The sequence below is a fragment of the Narcine bancroftii genome, chromosome 5 (genome assembly GCF_036971445.1).
Source record: "Narcine bancroftii isolate sNarBan1 chromosome 5, sNarBan1.hap1, whole genome shotgun sequence".
NCBI classification, from domain to species: Eukaryota; Metazoa; Chordata; class Chondrichthyes; order Torpediniformes; family Narcinidae; genus Narcine; species Narcine bancroftii.
The window spans coordinates 191,883,511-191,899,648 of NC_091473.1; the positions used below are offsets into that span (position 1 = coordinate 191,883,511).

A 16,138-nucleotide genomic window follows, 5' to 3' on the forward strand; every position below is an offset into this window, starting at 1 on the left:
TGCCTGGGCTTCTTTCCCGACTAATGGGCTGCTCCATCGCTATAATTAGCTGGAGTGGATGTGAGGAGCTGCCTTTCCAGGGCTTGTGGCCAGTTTACCTCTTCCAGCCTGCAGAGCTGGTGATGCCTGCTCTCCCTCAGTGCCCTAACCCTGCACAGCAGGACCACATTCACCATCCGCACTCTTGTCATTGCATGAACACGGGGACAGCAAGATCTCATCAACAACACAGCCACAGTCCGAGAGTGAGGTCCCTCAACTGCATGAGCATGGTCCCATCGGATACCCCTAACATCATAGAGTGAAGATCCCTCAACCCTGCCCCATCACACACACCCGAGGTCAGACACAGAATGAAGTTCCATCCACACTGTCCCATCACACATTCCCGGGGTCAGACACAGAGTGAAGCTCCCTCCAAACCGTCCCATCACACACTCCCGGGGTAGACACAGAGTGAAGCTTCCTCCAAACTGTCCCATCACATACTCCCCGGAGTCAGACACAGAGTGAAACTCCCTTTGCACCATCCCGTCACACACTCCCAGGGTCAAACACAGAGTGAAGCTCCCTCCACACTGTCCCATCACACACTCCCGGGGTCAGACACAGAGTGAAGCTCCCTCCACACTGACCCATTACACACTCCCGGTGTCAGACACAGAGTGAAGCTCCCTCCACACTGACCCATCACACACTCCCGGGGTCAGACACAGAGTGAAACTCCCTCTGCACCATCCCGTCACACACTCCCAGGGTCAAACACAGAGTGAAGCTCCCTCCACACTGTCCCATCACACACTCCCTGGGTCAGACACAGAGTGAAGCTCCTTCCTCACCGCCCCATCACACACTCCTGGGGTCAGACACAGAGTGAAGCTCCCTCCTCACCGCCCCATCACACACTCCCGGGGTCAGACACGGAGTGATGCTCCCTCCACACTGACCCATCACACACTCCCGGGGTCAGACACAGAGTGAAGCTCCCTCCACACTGACCAATCACACACTCCCGGGGTCAGACACAGAGTGAAGCTCCCTCCACACTGACCCATCACACACTCCCGGGGTCAGACACAGAGTGAAACTCCCTCTGCACCATCCCGTCACACACTACCAGGGTCAAACACAGAGTGAAGCTCCCTCCTCACGGCCCCATCACACACTCCCGGGGTCAGACACAGAGTGAAGCTCCCTCCTCACCGCCCCATCACACACTCCCGGGGTCAGACACAGAGTGAAGCTCCCTCCACACTGACCCATCACACACTCCCGGGGTCAGACACAGAGTGAAGCTCCCTCCACACTGACCCATCACACACTCCCGGGGTCAGACACAGCGTGAAACTCCCTCCACACCGACCCATCACACACTCCCGGGGTCAGACACAGAGTGAAGCTCCCTCCACACCGACCCATCACACACTCCTGGGGTCAGACACAGAGTGAAACTCCCTCCACACTGACCCATCACACACTCCCGAGGTCAGACACAGAGTGAAGCTCCCTCCACACTGACCCATCACACACTCCCGGGGTCAGACACAGAGTGAAGCTCCCTCCACACTGACCCATCACACACTCCCGGGGTCAGACACAGAGTGAAGCTCCCTCCACACTGACCCATCACACATTCCCGGGGTCAGACACAGAATGAAGTTCCCTCCCCACTGTTTGTTCACTTTTGGCACTGCTCAATCCCTAATGATCAAACACATCAATTGCCAACAATGCGCAGTTTGTGCTGACTCTATGACCCCAGAGCCTGGTTTGAAACTGGTCCAGGTCTGGTCTATGCCAGAGGTTTAAAGGGAGTCTTACTGCCTGGGATTCTGCCGTGGACTGCCGAGCTACCTGTCCAGTCTCAGCCTTCCACTTCCTCCCTCCCTTTTATCCTGATCTCGTTCTTTCACTCTCACTCTTTTTAATTCTCTCAACGTCATTCTCTTTCTCCCACACCTTCCGACTGTGATGTGTAATGTCACTCTTGGATTTGCTATTGCTGATCTGGGGAGTCTACCTGGTTCCTATTGAATAATTCAGTCCCACCAACACAGGTTCAAATCAGCCAGGGTTTCAACCTCGATTAATCCCTGTCCAGGCTCTCCACCTCACCCAATCTCTGTAACCCCCTCTCCCTCCCCATCTTTGAAACCCCCTCCATTTCTCCATATTTCTGTAAACCCCCCTCTGGACCCCTATACCCCTCCCTGTCTCTATAAGCTCCTCCGATTCCCTACTCACCTCCCCATTTCTGTAACCTTCTCCAGTCCCCTACACCTCTCCCTGAATCTGTATCCCCTCTGATCCTCTGCACCCACCCTGTCTCTGTGACCCTACTCTGGTCTATTATACCACACCCTGATTCTATAACCCCCTCCCCAATCCCCTACACCCCACCCTGTCGCTGTAACTTTCTCCAGTACACTACACCTCCCCCTATATCTGTAACCCACTTGGGTCCTCCATCCCATCCCTGTCCCTGTGTGAGAGATGGGAAAATTGATCTAAAATTATGAACATGGAAGAAACTAAAGTTCATCAGTAAAATGGCTGTAACCAGTTCAAACAGGATAAGCTTGGGGCTTAGGATGCAGGAAAGCAGAGTCAGCACGATTAACATAAGAATCTTCTAGTCTTTGTGACAAGACCATAGGACTAAGATAAGGAATGGTAAGGTACAATAGAATGTAGGAAGTTGAGGTAGTCTGGATCAGATAAGGGTCTCCTAGCCCTGGACAGAAGTACCAAGTCATACATTTCTAATTAGCTAACCATACACAGATTTATACATATGAAATTAGCCAACCCTAGATAGAATGAGTCAACTCTGCATATCAAGAGACTGTAGCCCCGAGAATCAGGAAGGTGTGAATAAGGACAATGACATGAAGGGACACCGACAGGATACCCCCCCCCCCCCCCCCCCGGTTCTCCAAGTATACTGAAATTGCACGTAGGCAGGCAGGATTGCCTAATGCCAAACCTCTCCAGCAGGAGGCAGAAGAATGTAAGGGGGGGGGGGTATTCCTACACTGAAATCAACTGTATAAAAGTTGGGTGAGCCCCAGTGTATGTGTGTATTCCCAGGGTAAGGGGAAGCACCCAACTTTGCATTGTTGTAGTAATAAATGTTCTTTGTTCTCAATTTTTGTCTCGAGCAATTTCTTTAAAGGTACTTTAATTTCTAACACCTGTAACTTCCTCTGGTCCCCGACACCCCTCCCTATGTCTGTAACCCCCCTCCTTCCAATCCTCCCCTGTTTCCCCTCCACCCCTCCCCATCTCTGCCACCACTTCCATCCTTTCTCTTGCCCCCCATCATCTGCCTTCTCCCTATCCGGCTCCTTCTCCCTCCGCGGCTGAGCTCCGGGGCCCCTGTTTGATCAGGAGTCAGTCCCCCATCCCGGGAGGAGTTGTGTGTGTGACCAAGGCAGGGGTCCCGCTGGCGTCCCGTCGCACGGGCGCCCCCTCTGCCAGGCGGCCGCTGGGTGTGGGGGAGTCGGCTGGGTCGGGGATGGCTTCAACAGGAGCGAGCGAGGATGTGCACACTGGGAATTCTGTCGGAAAATCTATAATGGCTAACAGCAATTAGCCTGGCTCGCAGAGAAAGCTGCATTAACACCGCCGCTCCCTGCCCCCCCACCCCCCTTCATCTCTTGTATCATCCTATTTGTCAAAATAGACACAGCAATTTTCGACAGGTTGCAGGCGCTAGGGACCAAGGAGGCTTCAGAGGCATCATCCCTTTAATTTACACACGCCCCTTTAAGAGTGGGTTGCCGGCAGAGCAACAGTCGACAGTCCGCTGGAGTTGGTGTTCAAAGCGTGGATCGCTGAGGGCTGCTGTCCCATCTCCCTCTCCCTCACTCCATCAGTGGGTGGAGGTCCTCTTGCACCTGTGACTCGCCCTTGCACTTTGCCCCTTCTATCTATCTCTCTCTCTCCCTGACTCTGCCCCTTCTATCCATTTCTCTCTCTCCCTGACTCTGCCCCTTCTATCCATTTCTCTCTCTCCCTGACTCTGCCCCTTCTATCCATTTCTCTCTCTCTCCCTGACTCTGCCCCTTCTATCCATTTCTCTCTCTCTCCCTGACTCTGCCCCTTCTATCCATTTCTCTCTCTCCCTGACTCTGCCCCTTCTATCCATCTCTCTCTCTCCCTGAATCTACCCCTCATTTCTCCCATTCTGTTTCTATCTCTGATCCTGTCTTCCCTCTGGCTCTCTCTATCTGACTTTCACTCAGTAGAACACACACACGCACACTCACCCTGCCTGACTCTCTGATTTGCCCCCTCTCTCTCCTTCTGATGCTCTCTCTCTCTCTCTTGCCTCTGGTCCCCCTGAAACCCCCTCTCTCTGAACAGCCCCCTCATCTTCTCTGACGTTCTCTCTCTCCATCTCTATCTCTCTCTGACATTCTCCTGCCACTACCACACACCCCCCCCACCCTCTACTGCTCTCTCTCTCCTCTTTTTCTCACCATCCCTGACCCCTCTCCCCTCTGTCTCTCTCATTCGCTCCTCTGGCTGGAGTTTGGTCCTGGGAATGGGACCTCCCGGGATCCTGCTTGGAATCCTCCTGCTCTCCCAGCTGCCCCCCTGGCTGGAGGCTACGTGCCCCATGCACTGCAAGTGCTCGTCCTCCTTCATCCAGTGTTCAGAGGAAGATGCGGGAGATTCCTTCCCCTTCCTTGACCAGGAAGAGAGAGGCAATGTCACTGAGATGTGAGTACGATCCCTTCGAAGCCACCGATTCCTTCTCCATCCCAAACCTCTGGTGACTCCCCTCCAACCAAGGCCCCCGGTACCCGAAGGGTCCATTCCCCTGCTGGTCGCCTGCAGCAAGAATCGCAGTTCACCCCTATCTTCAATCACCCGTTACATTTCTGCCCCAGCAGCAGTGCAGTAAAATGCCAACGGTTACGGGGAGAAGGCCAGAAAATGGGGAGGGGTAAAAGGAAGAATACTGTACATGGCTTGAATGGTGGGAGCAGATTCAATGGACCAAATGGCCTAATTCTCCCTATGGAGAGAGAGGGAGGAAGAGAGAGAGAGAGAGTGGGGTGGGAGAGAGAATGTGGGGGTGAATGAAGGAGGGAGAAGGGGAGAGAGTGAGAGAGAGAGGGAAGTAGACAGGGAGAGAGGGGGGAGAGAAATGGGATTGGGAAGGAGAGGGGCAGTGAGATGGAGGGAAAAAGAGAGAAAGAGAGAGAGAGTAAAAAAGCAGGAAATTCCAGACCCTGATGCCTGGATGGTTCAAGGTGTAGACAGTTGATGGAGAAACGGCCCCCGCCATCCCCAACTCTGTGACCCCCTCTCGTCCTCTTCCCCTCTCTATAACTGTATTCCCTCTGGTCCCCTACATCCCTCCCTGTCTCTGAATCCCCCTCCAGTCCTCCACACCCTTCCCTCTGTAACTCCCTCTGGTCCGCTACACCCCTCCCTGTCTCTGAATCCCCCTCCAGTCCTCCACACCCTTCTCTCTGTAACCCCCTCTGGTCCCCTACACCCCTCCCTTGTCTTTGTAACACCCAGATCTAAATCCGAGATATGGAATTTAGTCTGTCAATTCTCACTCTCTCTCTTTTCCCCCACCTTCATTTTCTGTACACAAGGGTGTGTGTGTGTGTGTGTGTGTGTGTGTGTGTGTGTGTGTGTGTGTGTGTGTGTGTATGTGTGTGCGTGTATGTGTGTGCGTGTATGTGTGTGCGTGTATGTGTGTGCGTGTATGTGTGTGCGTGTATGTGTGTGCGTGTATGTGTGTGTGTGAGTGGGTGCGTGTGTGTGTGCATGCGTGCATGTGTGTGCACGTGTGTGTGTGAGTGTGAGTGTGTGTGTGCACGTGAGTGGGTGTGTGTGTGAGTGTGTGTGTAAGTGGGTGCGGGTGTGTGAGTGTTTGAGTGCATGTGCATTTCTGGGTATGTGTGGCTGTGAGTTTTTGAATCTGCATGCTTGTGTGTGAGTGTTTGTATGAGTGTGTAAGACTGTGAATATGTGTGAGTGTGTGCATGCTGGGTATGTGTGTGTGCATGTTTGTGTATGTGAGTGTGCATGTGAGTGAGTGTGATCACAGTCATATCATGCAGAATAAGCACAGTCCCGACTTGTCCGTGCCAAGCAAGTTGCCGTTGGCACCAGGATGAAGTGCAAGGTCCCAGTCCCAGGGTAACCAGCAGGCAGGATGCAGGCAGTGGCACAGTGAGGAAGCTCAGCAGAGCAGAGGTCATCAATCAAGATCCATTTGCTGACACTGTTTGCAGTTACAGCAAACTCCCCGGGGCATCTTCACAGGAGAGTGTACACAGGGTCGGTGTAATAGTTCACACGATGGGTGTGTGTGTGTGTGTGTGTGTGTGTGTGTGTGTGTGTATATGAGTGTGTGAATGTGTGTGTGTGTGTGTGTGTGTGTGTGTGTGTGTGTGCCTCTGCGTATGTTTGTGTGTGTGAGGGTATCAGCCATGGGGCAAGGTTCCCCATATCTCCCGCGTGACCTCGGGGTGAGGGTGTTAGCCGTGGGGAAGGCTCCCACCTGCCACGCTCCTTCAGACATCTGTCATTTGTGTGTCTTGCAGATATATTGAGGGACAGACTGGGCTGAAGCGTCTGACTGCCATTGACCTGGAACACTACAGCAAGCTCAAGACCATGTGAGTCAATCCTCAATGGAGGGTCACTGTTACTCCACACCCAGCCACGACAATTGTTCCTCACCCACTGTAAGGAGTAATAGTTCCCCCTCCCCCACACTGGGAGTAATAGTTCCTCACCCATGGAGAGTCATTGTTCTTCGCCCACCAGGAAAAATCATTCCTCGCCCACTGAGAGTAATAGTTCTTCATTCACCAGGAGTAATAGTTCCCCACCCCCCTCCCCCACCCCGTTGGGAGTAGTAGTTCAGCACTACTTGAAGTAATAAAGTTCTCCCCTGCTGGGAGTAATACTTCCCCTCTGCTGGGAGTAATACTTCCCCTCTGCTGGGAGTAATACTTCCCCTCTGCTGGGAGTAATACTTCCCCTCTGCTGGGAGTAATACTTCCCCTCTGCTGGGAGTAATACTTCCCCTCTGCTGGGAGTAATACTTCCCCTCTGCTGGGAGTAATACTTCCCCTCTGCTGGGAGTAATACTTCCCCTCTGCTGGGAGTAATACTTCCCCTACTGTCAAATCACATTTATCCAATTGCACAAGTACAAGCCGACGAAACAGCGTTCTCTGGTCCTCAGTGCCAATACGCAGGCACACACTCAGACATGACACACATATGGACAGACAATACCTATGCAAGGCAAGTATTCACATATACAAGTGAATATCGTTTCATGAACATGAGGGTCTTGGAGTTTGAGTGGTTCCTTTGGTTCCTGTGGGAAGAAGTTGTCCCTCAGCCTGGTGGGGCTGACTCTGATCCTCCTGAATCTCTTCCCCGACGGGAGCAGCTGGGGTGGAAGGGGGTGCTCGGTGATTTTGTGTGCTCTCTTCAGACAATGATCCTGGTAGATCATGTGGATGGGGGGAGGGGAGGGAGACTCCAGTGATCCTCTCTGCCACTCATGGTCCTGTGGATTGACCTCCGATCCATTTCTCTGCAGCGACCGTCCGGCACTGTGATGCAGCCCGGCCAGGATGCTCTGGATGGAGCTCTGTAGAAGGTTGACATGATGGTGGCCGGTAGCCTTGCCCGTCTCAGTCTTCTCAGGAAGTGCAGTCGCTGTTACGCCTCCTTGACAAGTGTGCCCCCAGAAGGTGTTTTTCCTGGAGTTTGGTCTCCACCCACAGTGCATTGACTTGTGTGCCTTCTGCCTTGTTCACTGCACTCTCAATCCACTGCCAAACAAGATTAAACTCTTCCCAACAGCTCCAGCAAACCTGGGAACTGGTCAAATTAAAAACAATGCACTGGAGAAACTCAGCAGGTCTAAAAGTGTGCTTTATATAGCAAAGATAAAGATGAAGAACCAACATGTCGGGGTTGAGCCCTTCATGGAGGTGTGAGCAAAACGTCATCAGATGCCCAAACAAAAGGGGTGGCGGAGAAGGGGGAGGAGCCGGTCCCACACAAAGGAGGTAATAGGTGGATAAGGGAGGGAGGGCACAGCAGTGAACAGGGGCAAGGTGGGGGGGGAGAATGGCTCTGTGGATGGCAAGGGAAGGGGGGTGGAGAGCTGGAGGATTCAGAGAGGGAATGGGGAGTGGGTTATCAGAATCCGGACCAGTTGATGTTAATGCCATACAGTTAGAGAGGGCCCAGGTGGGAAATTGCTCCTCCAATTTGCAGGCGGTCTTGGTTTGACAGTGCACGAGGGCATGGGTCTTGCTGGAAGATCTGGTGGGAAATTGGATCAGTAAATTTGCAGATGACATTAAGATTGGAGGCATTGTGGACAGTGAGGAAGGGTTTCAAAGCTTGCAGAGGGATCTGGACCAGCTGAAAAAATAGGCTGAAAAATGCCAGATGGAATTTAATGCAGACAAGTGTGAGGTGCTGCATTTTGGAAGGGCAAACCAAGAAAGGACGTACACAGTGAATGGTCGGGCACTGAGGTGTGCAGAAGAACAGAGGGACCTGGGAATACAGGTACATCATTCCCTGAAATTGGTGTTACAGGTGGATAAGGTTGTAAAGAGAGATTTTGGCACATTGGCCTTCATAAATCAGTATTGAGTTGGGATGTTATGGTCAAGTTGTTTTAGTCATTGGTGAGGACAAATTTGGAGCATTGTGTGCAGTTTTGGTCACCTAATTGCTGGAAGGATACCAGTCAGATTGAAAGAGGGCAGAGAAGATTTACTAGATAATTCCTGGACTTCAGGAACTGAGTTACAAGGAAAGGTTAAACAGGTTAGGACTTTATTCCCTGGAGCATGGAAGAATGAGGGGAGATTTGATAGAGGTATTTAAAATTATGAGGGGGATAGACTGAGGGAACGTCAGTCGGCTTTTTCCACTGAGGGTAGGTGAGATACAGACCAGAGGACATGGGTTAAGGGTGAAAGGTTTAGAGGGAACTTCTTCACACAGAGAGTGATGGGAGTGTGGAATGTGCTGTCAGATGAAGTGGTGAATGCGGGCTCAATTTTAATTGTTAAAAAAAGAATTTGGACAAGTCCACGGATGGAGGACTATGGTCAGGGTGCAGGTCAGTTGGACGAGGCAGAAAAATGGTTTGGTGTGAACTAGAAGTACTGAAGGACCTGTTTGTGTGCTGTAATGTCTTATGACTATCTTTGACCTGGAACGCTACACAGCAAGTTCAGGGATATGTGAGTCACTCCGTAATGGAGTGTTACCAGAACTCTGTACACTGCTATGATAATAGTTGGTATCTGAGCTCACAATCTGCAATTCAGGGCTTGGCTCCATCCTCTGCTGGGGAATGAAGAGATATCACGTTTCAACTGGAATTAGGGCCAAAGGGCCATGACTGCATCTGAGCTCTGTCTTCTCTGCTTCACAGGACAATCGTTAACTCTGGGCTTGAGGACATTGATGTAAACGCCTTCGTACATAGTCCCCAGCTTCAGTACATGTGAGTGTGTTTATAGGGACTTCTCCTGTCCCTGCCTTGATGTCCCATCTCTGCCCACTGTCCAGAATCACACCAATTGTGTCCCTGCCACTAGAATTCAGGACATTAACTCCCTCAGCACTGTCTCATTACTCACTCCTGGGGTCAGACCCAGAGTGAAGCTCCCTCCATACCGTCCCATCACACACTCCCGGGGTCAGACACAGAGTGAAGCTCCCTCCGCACCATCCCATCACACACGCCTGGGGTCAGGCACAGAGTAAAGCTCCCTCCGCACTGTCCCATCACAAGACTTTGAGAGTGAGAGAGTGAAATCATTGAGTGCCTATCCCTGAGTGGAGTGGGTGTGGGATTGGAAGGATCCAGGTTGGTGACTGGAGCTCGTGATTGCCAGAGAGTGGCCACTCCTGGGGCTGAGTGGAGTCGCAGCTCCCTTCACAAACCACATCAATTGCTTCACCCAAGGTTCCCCGTAAGCTTCTAAATTCCTAGTATTTATTTAGCTGATCTATCTTTAATCCTGTGGAGTCATTCACTGCTAATTGGAAATCAATGAAACTTTCAGCTGCTGTCATTAACCATATGTACAACTCACTCTGAAGCCTGTACAGCCCTCTCTCCCCATCATACATACCTCCCATCCAACCCCAGTTGGTACCAGGTTTCGCCTTCCCTGGTCAGTGAGCGGGATCTTCCCCACCTTGGCCCTCTCCTCCCCGGGCATTGGTGCATTTGTAGACCCCTCCCTCCCCCCCACCCCCTCCGTCTGACAAAGCTCTCCACAGATCTGTCACCAGCTACAGGCATGTTCAGGGTTTCTGCCGACATCCAGAACCCACCTGCCCCTACTTTGTTCCCTGACCATGCTGGACATACCTGCAGCAACCTCTCTTTCTTCTCCATTACCAATCTGTCATTCTCTATAACCACCATCCATCTGCCTGCTTTCATTTATCTGTCAAACGCAATCTGTCTTTATTGATCTCTGCATCTCTGATCATGTCAATGTTCATTCATCTCTGCAACTGATCCGATTGTGTGTTTATTCTGTCCGGAACCTCCCATGGAGAGTGTTGGGCCCTGGGAGAATTGGACCCCTGGTGATTTCTGTGCCCCTGGGAGAATTGGACCCTTGAGGAGGGTCAGGCCCTGGGAGAATAGGACCTCTGGGGATTGTCAGTCACAGAAGAATCAAGGCCCTGGGAAGTGTTAACCCTGGGAGAATTTGGATACTGGGGAGGAGAATCGGGACCCTGGGGAATCAGGTCCTGGGAGAATTGGACCCCCGGGGTGTGTTGGGGCTTGGGAGATTTGGGCTTCATGGGGAGAGTGTTAAGTCCTGGGAGAATTGGGCCCCAGGAGAGTTGGATCCTGGGGACAATTGGGAGCCAAAGGGATGGTGCTGTGCCTCAGGGGAGAGAGGGGTGTAGAAGGAAGAACAGGGGCCCAAGGTGTAGGGGTGAGTACAGACCCAATGGGAGACTTAGTTCAGTTCTTTAATTTCCCCCACAGAAACCTGTCATCAAATGCACTCACCACCCTGTCCTGGAAATCCTTCCAGCCTCTTAACCTCATTGAGCTGTGAGTATAGTTCCCATCCTGTTGATCCTTCTCCCTCTCCCTCCCTCTCCCACTCCCTCCCCCACTCCCACTGTCCAACCTTCTCCCTCCATCTCTCTGCCCCAACAGGACCCACCTCGCACCTCCTCTTCCTCTCTCTCCGTCTCCTCCATCCCCTCCTATCTCCCCATGGGGACCACCCTGCATCACTCCCCTCCCATCTCCCACCCCTCTCTCTTGATGTCCATACCTCTCCTCCCATTCCCCTCTCCCTCCCTCCCTCACTTCATCTCCCCAGAAGGTCTGTCACACATGGATCCCTGTATTGTTCTCCCCTCTCCCCCCACCTCCTCCCACTCCCAATTCCCCACAGGGTCTGCCACACATGGATCTCTGTCTTGTTCCCCCCTCCTCTCCCCACCACCTTCCCCTCATCACACCCATCCCACTGCAAGATCCATCAAACAAGGAACCCTGTCTTGTTTCCCCCCCCCACCTCTCCTTCCCCTCAACACCCCAAAGTCTCTCACACGGATCTCCCTCTCTGCAGAGTGCTGGTGGGAAACCCCTTCATTTGCTCCTGCCAAGTCTGGTGGCTACACCTGTGGCAGGAGAGAGGGCAGACACCATTGGGAAACCAAAGGCTCAGCTGCTGGAACCATGACAGCGTCACCCCGCTGGAAGACCTGCGGCTGGCCAACTGTGGTAGGTAGCACGCAACCCCTTGAAGGGACAGAGGAAAGGCTCTGGGGGAGGGAAGTCTGCCAGTGGCGTGGAGGGGGTGGTGGAGGAGCTCAGGTGTGGGTGATGTGTGTATAGCAACATCCCAGGGTGAGGGTCCGCAGTCATATTGGGTTGAATATCTGCCCAAAGGTTTGGGGGAGAGGCACCATCTGCACCCCTCGTGCCCACCTCCTGGGCAAAGAATCCTCCTCCTGGCTTAATATCTCACCTCTCCCACACCATGGAGCTCCCTTGCTGCTCCTCCCACAGCATGGAGCTCCCTCACTGCCCCTCCCACCATGCAGAGCTCCCTCACTGCCCCTCCCACAGCATGGAGCTCCCTCACTGCCCCTCCCACAGCACAGATCTCTCTTGCTGCCCCTCCCACCACATGGAGCTCCCTCGCTGCCCCTCCCACTGCTCGGAGTTTCCTCACTGCTCCTGCCACACCACAGAGCTCCCTTGCTGCCCCTCCCACCGTGCGGGTTTCCTTTCACCAGCTGTGTAGGGGGAAAATGAGGTCGGGACATGGCAGATGGTTAGTGTGGTCTCCTTGGGTGATGGGGCGGAGGGGCTTGGGTGGGAAGTTTGGACAGCGGGGCAGAGGAGCTCTGGCGGTGGGTAGGAAGGTCGGATAGAGTGTCGGAGGGTTCTAGTAGTGGGTGGTAAAGGCGGATAGTGGAGTGTGGGGTCTGGGTGGGATGTTCGGACAGCGGGACAGGGCCTGAGCTCGGCAAGAGACCGGTGATGCTGCGGGACTGGCGTCGGGGAGACAAACTCTATGACGGGTTGGTCCACGCGAGATGGCCCAAGCAGTCTCCCCCCCACCCCTTGACTCTGATCTCTGGCATCCTGCAGCGGTGGCCGAGGTGGAGATCACCAAGGAGAACCGGACGGTGAAGGCAGGCGAGAATCTCACCCTAATCTGCCGTGGGGCAGGGTCTCCCCCTCCCTTTGTCTACTGGATCCTGGATGGCATCAAGTCTGGGCACTCCCTGCAGGTGAGGAGAACTGAGGGGGAAGAGAGGGTGGGACATAGAACACACCACGGCACAGTACAGGCCCTTTGGCCCATGATGTTGTGCTGATCCATATCTACCTAAAAAATTAAACCCTCCCTACCTCATAACCCTTTATTTTTCTTTCATCCATGTGCCTGTCTAAGAGTCTCTAAAATGCCCCAAATCATCCCTACCTCCTTTCATCCATGAGTCTCTTAAATGCCCTAATGTTCCAGCCTCCACCACCACCCCTGGCAATGCATTCCAGGCCCCCACAACTCTGTGTGTAAAAAAAAAAAAACTTACCCCTTAAACTTCCCTCCCTTCACTTTGTACAGACGTCCCCTGGTGTTTGCTTATTCCCGCCCTGGATAAAAGGCGCTGGCCGTCCACCTTATCCATGCCCCTCAGAATCTTGTGGACCTCCATTCAGTCTCCTCTCATCCATCTTTGCTCCAAAGAGAAAAGTCCCAGCTCTGTGAACCTTGCCTCATGAGGCTTATTTCCAACCCAGGAAATATTCTGGTGAGTCTCCTCTGCATGGTGTCCACATCCTTCCTGTCATGAGGCGACCAGAACCGAACACAATACTCCAAGTGTTAATCTCACCAGAGATTTGTAGAGCTGCAACATGACCTTGCGACTCTTGAACTCAATCGCCTGGCATCCCACAGGCCTTCTGGCTTTGTGAAGCACCTCAGGAGTTTGTGGAGGTTCGGGGCAATGTCGGAAACCCTGGCAAATTTCTGCAGAGACCCCAGTGGAAAGTGCGCTGACCTAGCCTGACGGGGATGCCCTGAGTGTGAAGCCCTGCTAAAGGTAGCGGGCACAGCCCAGGACATCGCAGGCAAAATCCTCCCCACTGTCGAGAACATCCATGGGGAATGCTGGTGTCCGGAGAGCAGCAGCAATCATCAAGGATCCACCCTGACCCAGTACATGCTGCTGCCATCAGGAAAGAAGTGTTGGTGCCACAAGACTCACACCCGCCAGGTTCAGGAACAGCTGCTGCCCCTCCACCATCTGGGATTGGGGCACAAGGAGTTGGGGTGACATGGATTCGGGTGCGATGGAATTGTGGGGGGGGGGGGTTCTGGGGTTGGATCCTCAGGGCGTTTGGTGGTTCAGGGGTCAGTGTGGGGAGGGTCAGATCAGGGGGAGTCACTGTTCTCTGAGGGAGGTCTTGCTCTGTTCCCCTTCCCGTTCTCCAGGTGGACCCGACCCGGCCACAGGAAGCGGCACTCACTCTGATTGACATCAACCCCGAGGAGAACGCCAACAACCTGAGCTGCCACGCCGAGAACCTGGTGGGGCCTGTCGAGGTGACCCTCACCCTTACAGTACTGTGTAAGTGAGCAGCCCCCATCCTCACCCTCTACTACTCTCCCTTCACTCCCCCCTACCCTCCCCTTTCCCTTCCCCTCTCCTGACCTCCCTTTCCTACCTTTCTTCCCTTCCTCCATTGCCTCCTCCCTTCCCTTCCTTCCCTCCTCCCTTGCCATCCCCTCTCTCCCTCCTCCACGTCCTTACCCTCCTCTTCCCCTCCCTCTGCTTCCCCTCGCCTCATCATCCTCTCCCCTTCCTTTTCCCCTCTTCCAATTCCCCCCACTCCCCCTTCCCATTCCTCTCATTTTCCCCACCCCTTACCCTTTCCCCTCCCTCCCTCTCTCCCCTTCCCCTCTCCCCTCCTCCCTCCATCCCTCCCTCTTCCTCCTGCTCCTCATTTTGAGCATCCCTCTCCTCCATCCTCCTCCCTCATCTTCTCTCCCTCGCTCTCCCTCCCTCATTCTCCTTCCCTTCTCTCCCTTACTCCTCACCCTCATGATGCTGTAAACACCCCTTTCTCTCTTCTCTCCCCTTCCCTCTCTCGCTCTACCTCTTCACCTCTGATTCTTTCTCCACTCCCCCCATTTCCACATATCCATTACTCACTCCCTTCCTTCTCAACCCCGTCACTCATCCCCTCTCCCTTTCCTCCCCTCACCCTCATCCTCATCTCCCACTCACACCTCCACTTGACCTCTGCCTTGAGGCTTGTGCGCCCTGTGCCCCCCTCCTAGGTCTGAGCTGACCTCTGACCCACCCTGTCTGTCCTCTGACCCTCCTTGTGTGCAGGCTGACCTATGCGGCCAGTCTCACTTCTGACCCTCCTGCAGGACGGTCTGACCTCTGTCCCCCTGGGGCTGGGCCGACCTCTGACCCTTGCGCAAGATTGAGCTGAACTCTGACCTGACCCTCTCCTTGAGTCACCTCAGTCTCTGACCTCTAACCTCCTGCAGGTCAATCTGATCTCTTAACCTTCCCCGCAGCCCTTCTGACCTTGCTGTTGGGCCTGTCTGACCTCTAACCCTCCCCGTGGGCCAGTCTGACCTCTGACCTCTGACCTTCCCCACTGATCTTTCTGTTCGGTTAGATTGACCTCTGACCTCGCTGCAGGTGGTCTGAACTCTGACCCTGTCCCCTGCAGACAAGCCGGAGATCTTGAGCCTGTCTGACGCGGTTAACCACCACAACTGGTGTTTCCCGTTCGTGATGCGCGGAAATCCGCGGCCCCGGACGCGCTGGTTTCATGACTCCCTCGAGCTGCCTGACAACCCCATCGGCTGGACCACCATCTATGAAGAGACCCCCAATGAGATCCATGGTTGCCGTGAGCTGAACGGACCCACTCACTGCAACAATGGCAACTACACTCTCCTCGCCGAAAACCTGCTGGGCAGTGACCGCAGCACTGCACATGGCCACTTCATGGATGGGCCGACTGATATCTGTCTGACCGAGCCCACCCTGCCCGGTCAGTGTAGGGGGAGGGAGTGGTGGAGGGAGGGAGATGGTGGGAAAGGAGGGGAGGGGAGGGGCAGGAGGGGAAGGGGAGGTGGGAACAAGAGGGGGAAAGAGGGGAGAGGGGAGGGGAGATTGGGGCAAGGGAATGGGAGGGGAGGGGTCAAGGATGAGGGAGGGAGGGGAAGGGGAGGTGGGGAAGAGGGGAGTGGGGAGGGAAGGTGGAAGAGAGGGGGGTGGGGTGAGGGGGAGGAAGGGAAGGGGAAGTAGGAGTGAGGGGAGGGAGAGGAAAGGGAAGGGAAGGAGGAGAGAGGGGAGGGGAGGTGGGGCAAGGGAGAAGGGAAGGAGGAGGGGATGAGGTTAGGGGAGAGAGAGGTGAAGGATGGAGGAGAGAGGATGGAGGAGAGAGAGGAGGTGGGAGAGGAGGGGAGGAGAGAAAGGGAGGTGGAGGCAAGAGACGGGAAGGAGGGGAGGAAGTAGGAAGGAATGAAGGTGGAGAGCGGGGAAGGTGGAGAGAAGGGGAGGTGGGGCCGAGGGAGAGGGA

General features: G+C 54.1%; 1 protein-coding gene across 1 annotated transcript in view; it reads left to right on the top strand.

The window, feature by feature from the left end:
* The first annotated feature begins 9,114 nt into the window (after positions 1-9,114).
* Positions 9,115-16,138, top strand: part of LOC138765431 (high affinity nerve growth factor receptor-like) — a 28,698-nt gene continuing 21,674 nt past the window's right edge. Inside the window, exons 1-8 of the mRNA XM_069942471.1 lie at positions 9,115-9,164; positions 9,458-9,529; positions 11,042-11,110; positions 11,640-11,646; positions 13,192-13,338; positions 13,488-13,580; positions 13,633-13,806; positions 15,397-15,607. Coding sequence (XP_069798572.1) covers positions 9,115-9,164; positions 9,458-9,529; positions 11,042-11,110; positions 11,640-11,646; positions 13,192-13,338; positions 13,488-13,580; positions 13,633-13,806; positions 15,397-15,607 — 823 coding nt within the window. The remainder of the gene's footprint in view (positions 9,165-9,457; positions 9,530-11,041; positions 11,111-11,639; positions 11,647-13,191; positions 13,339-13,487; positions 13,581-13,632; positions 13,807-15,396; positions 15,608-16,138) is intronic.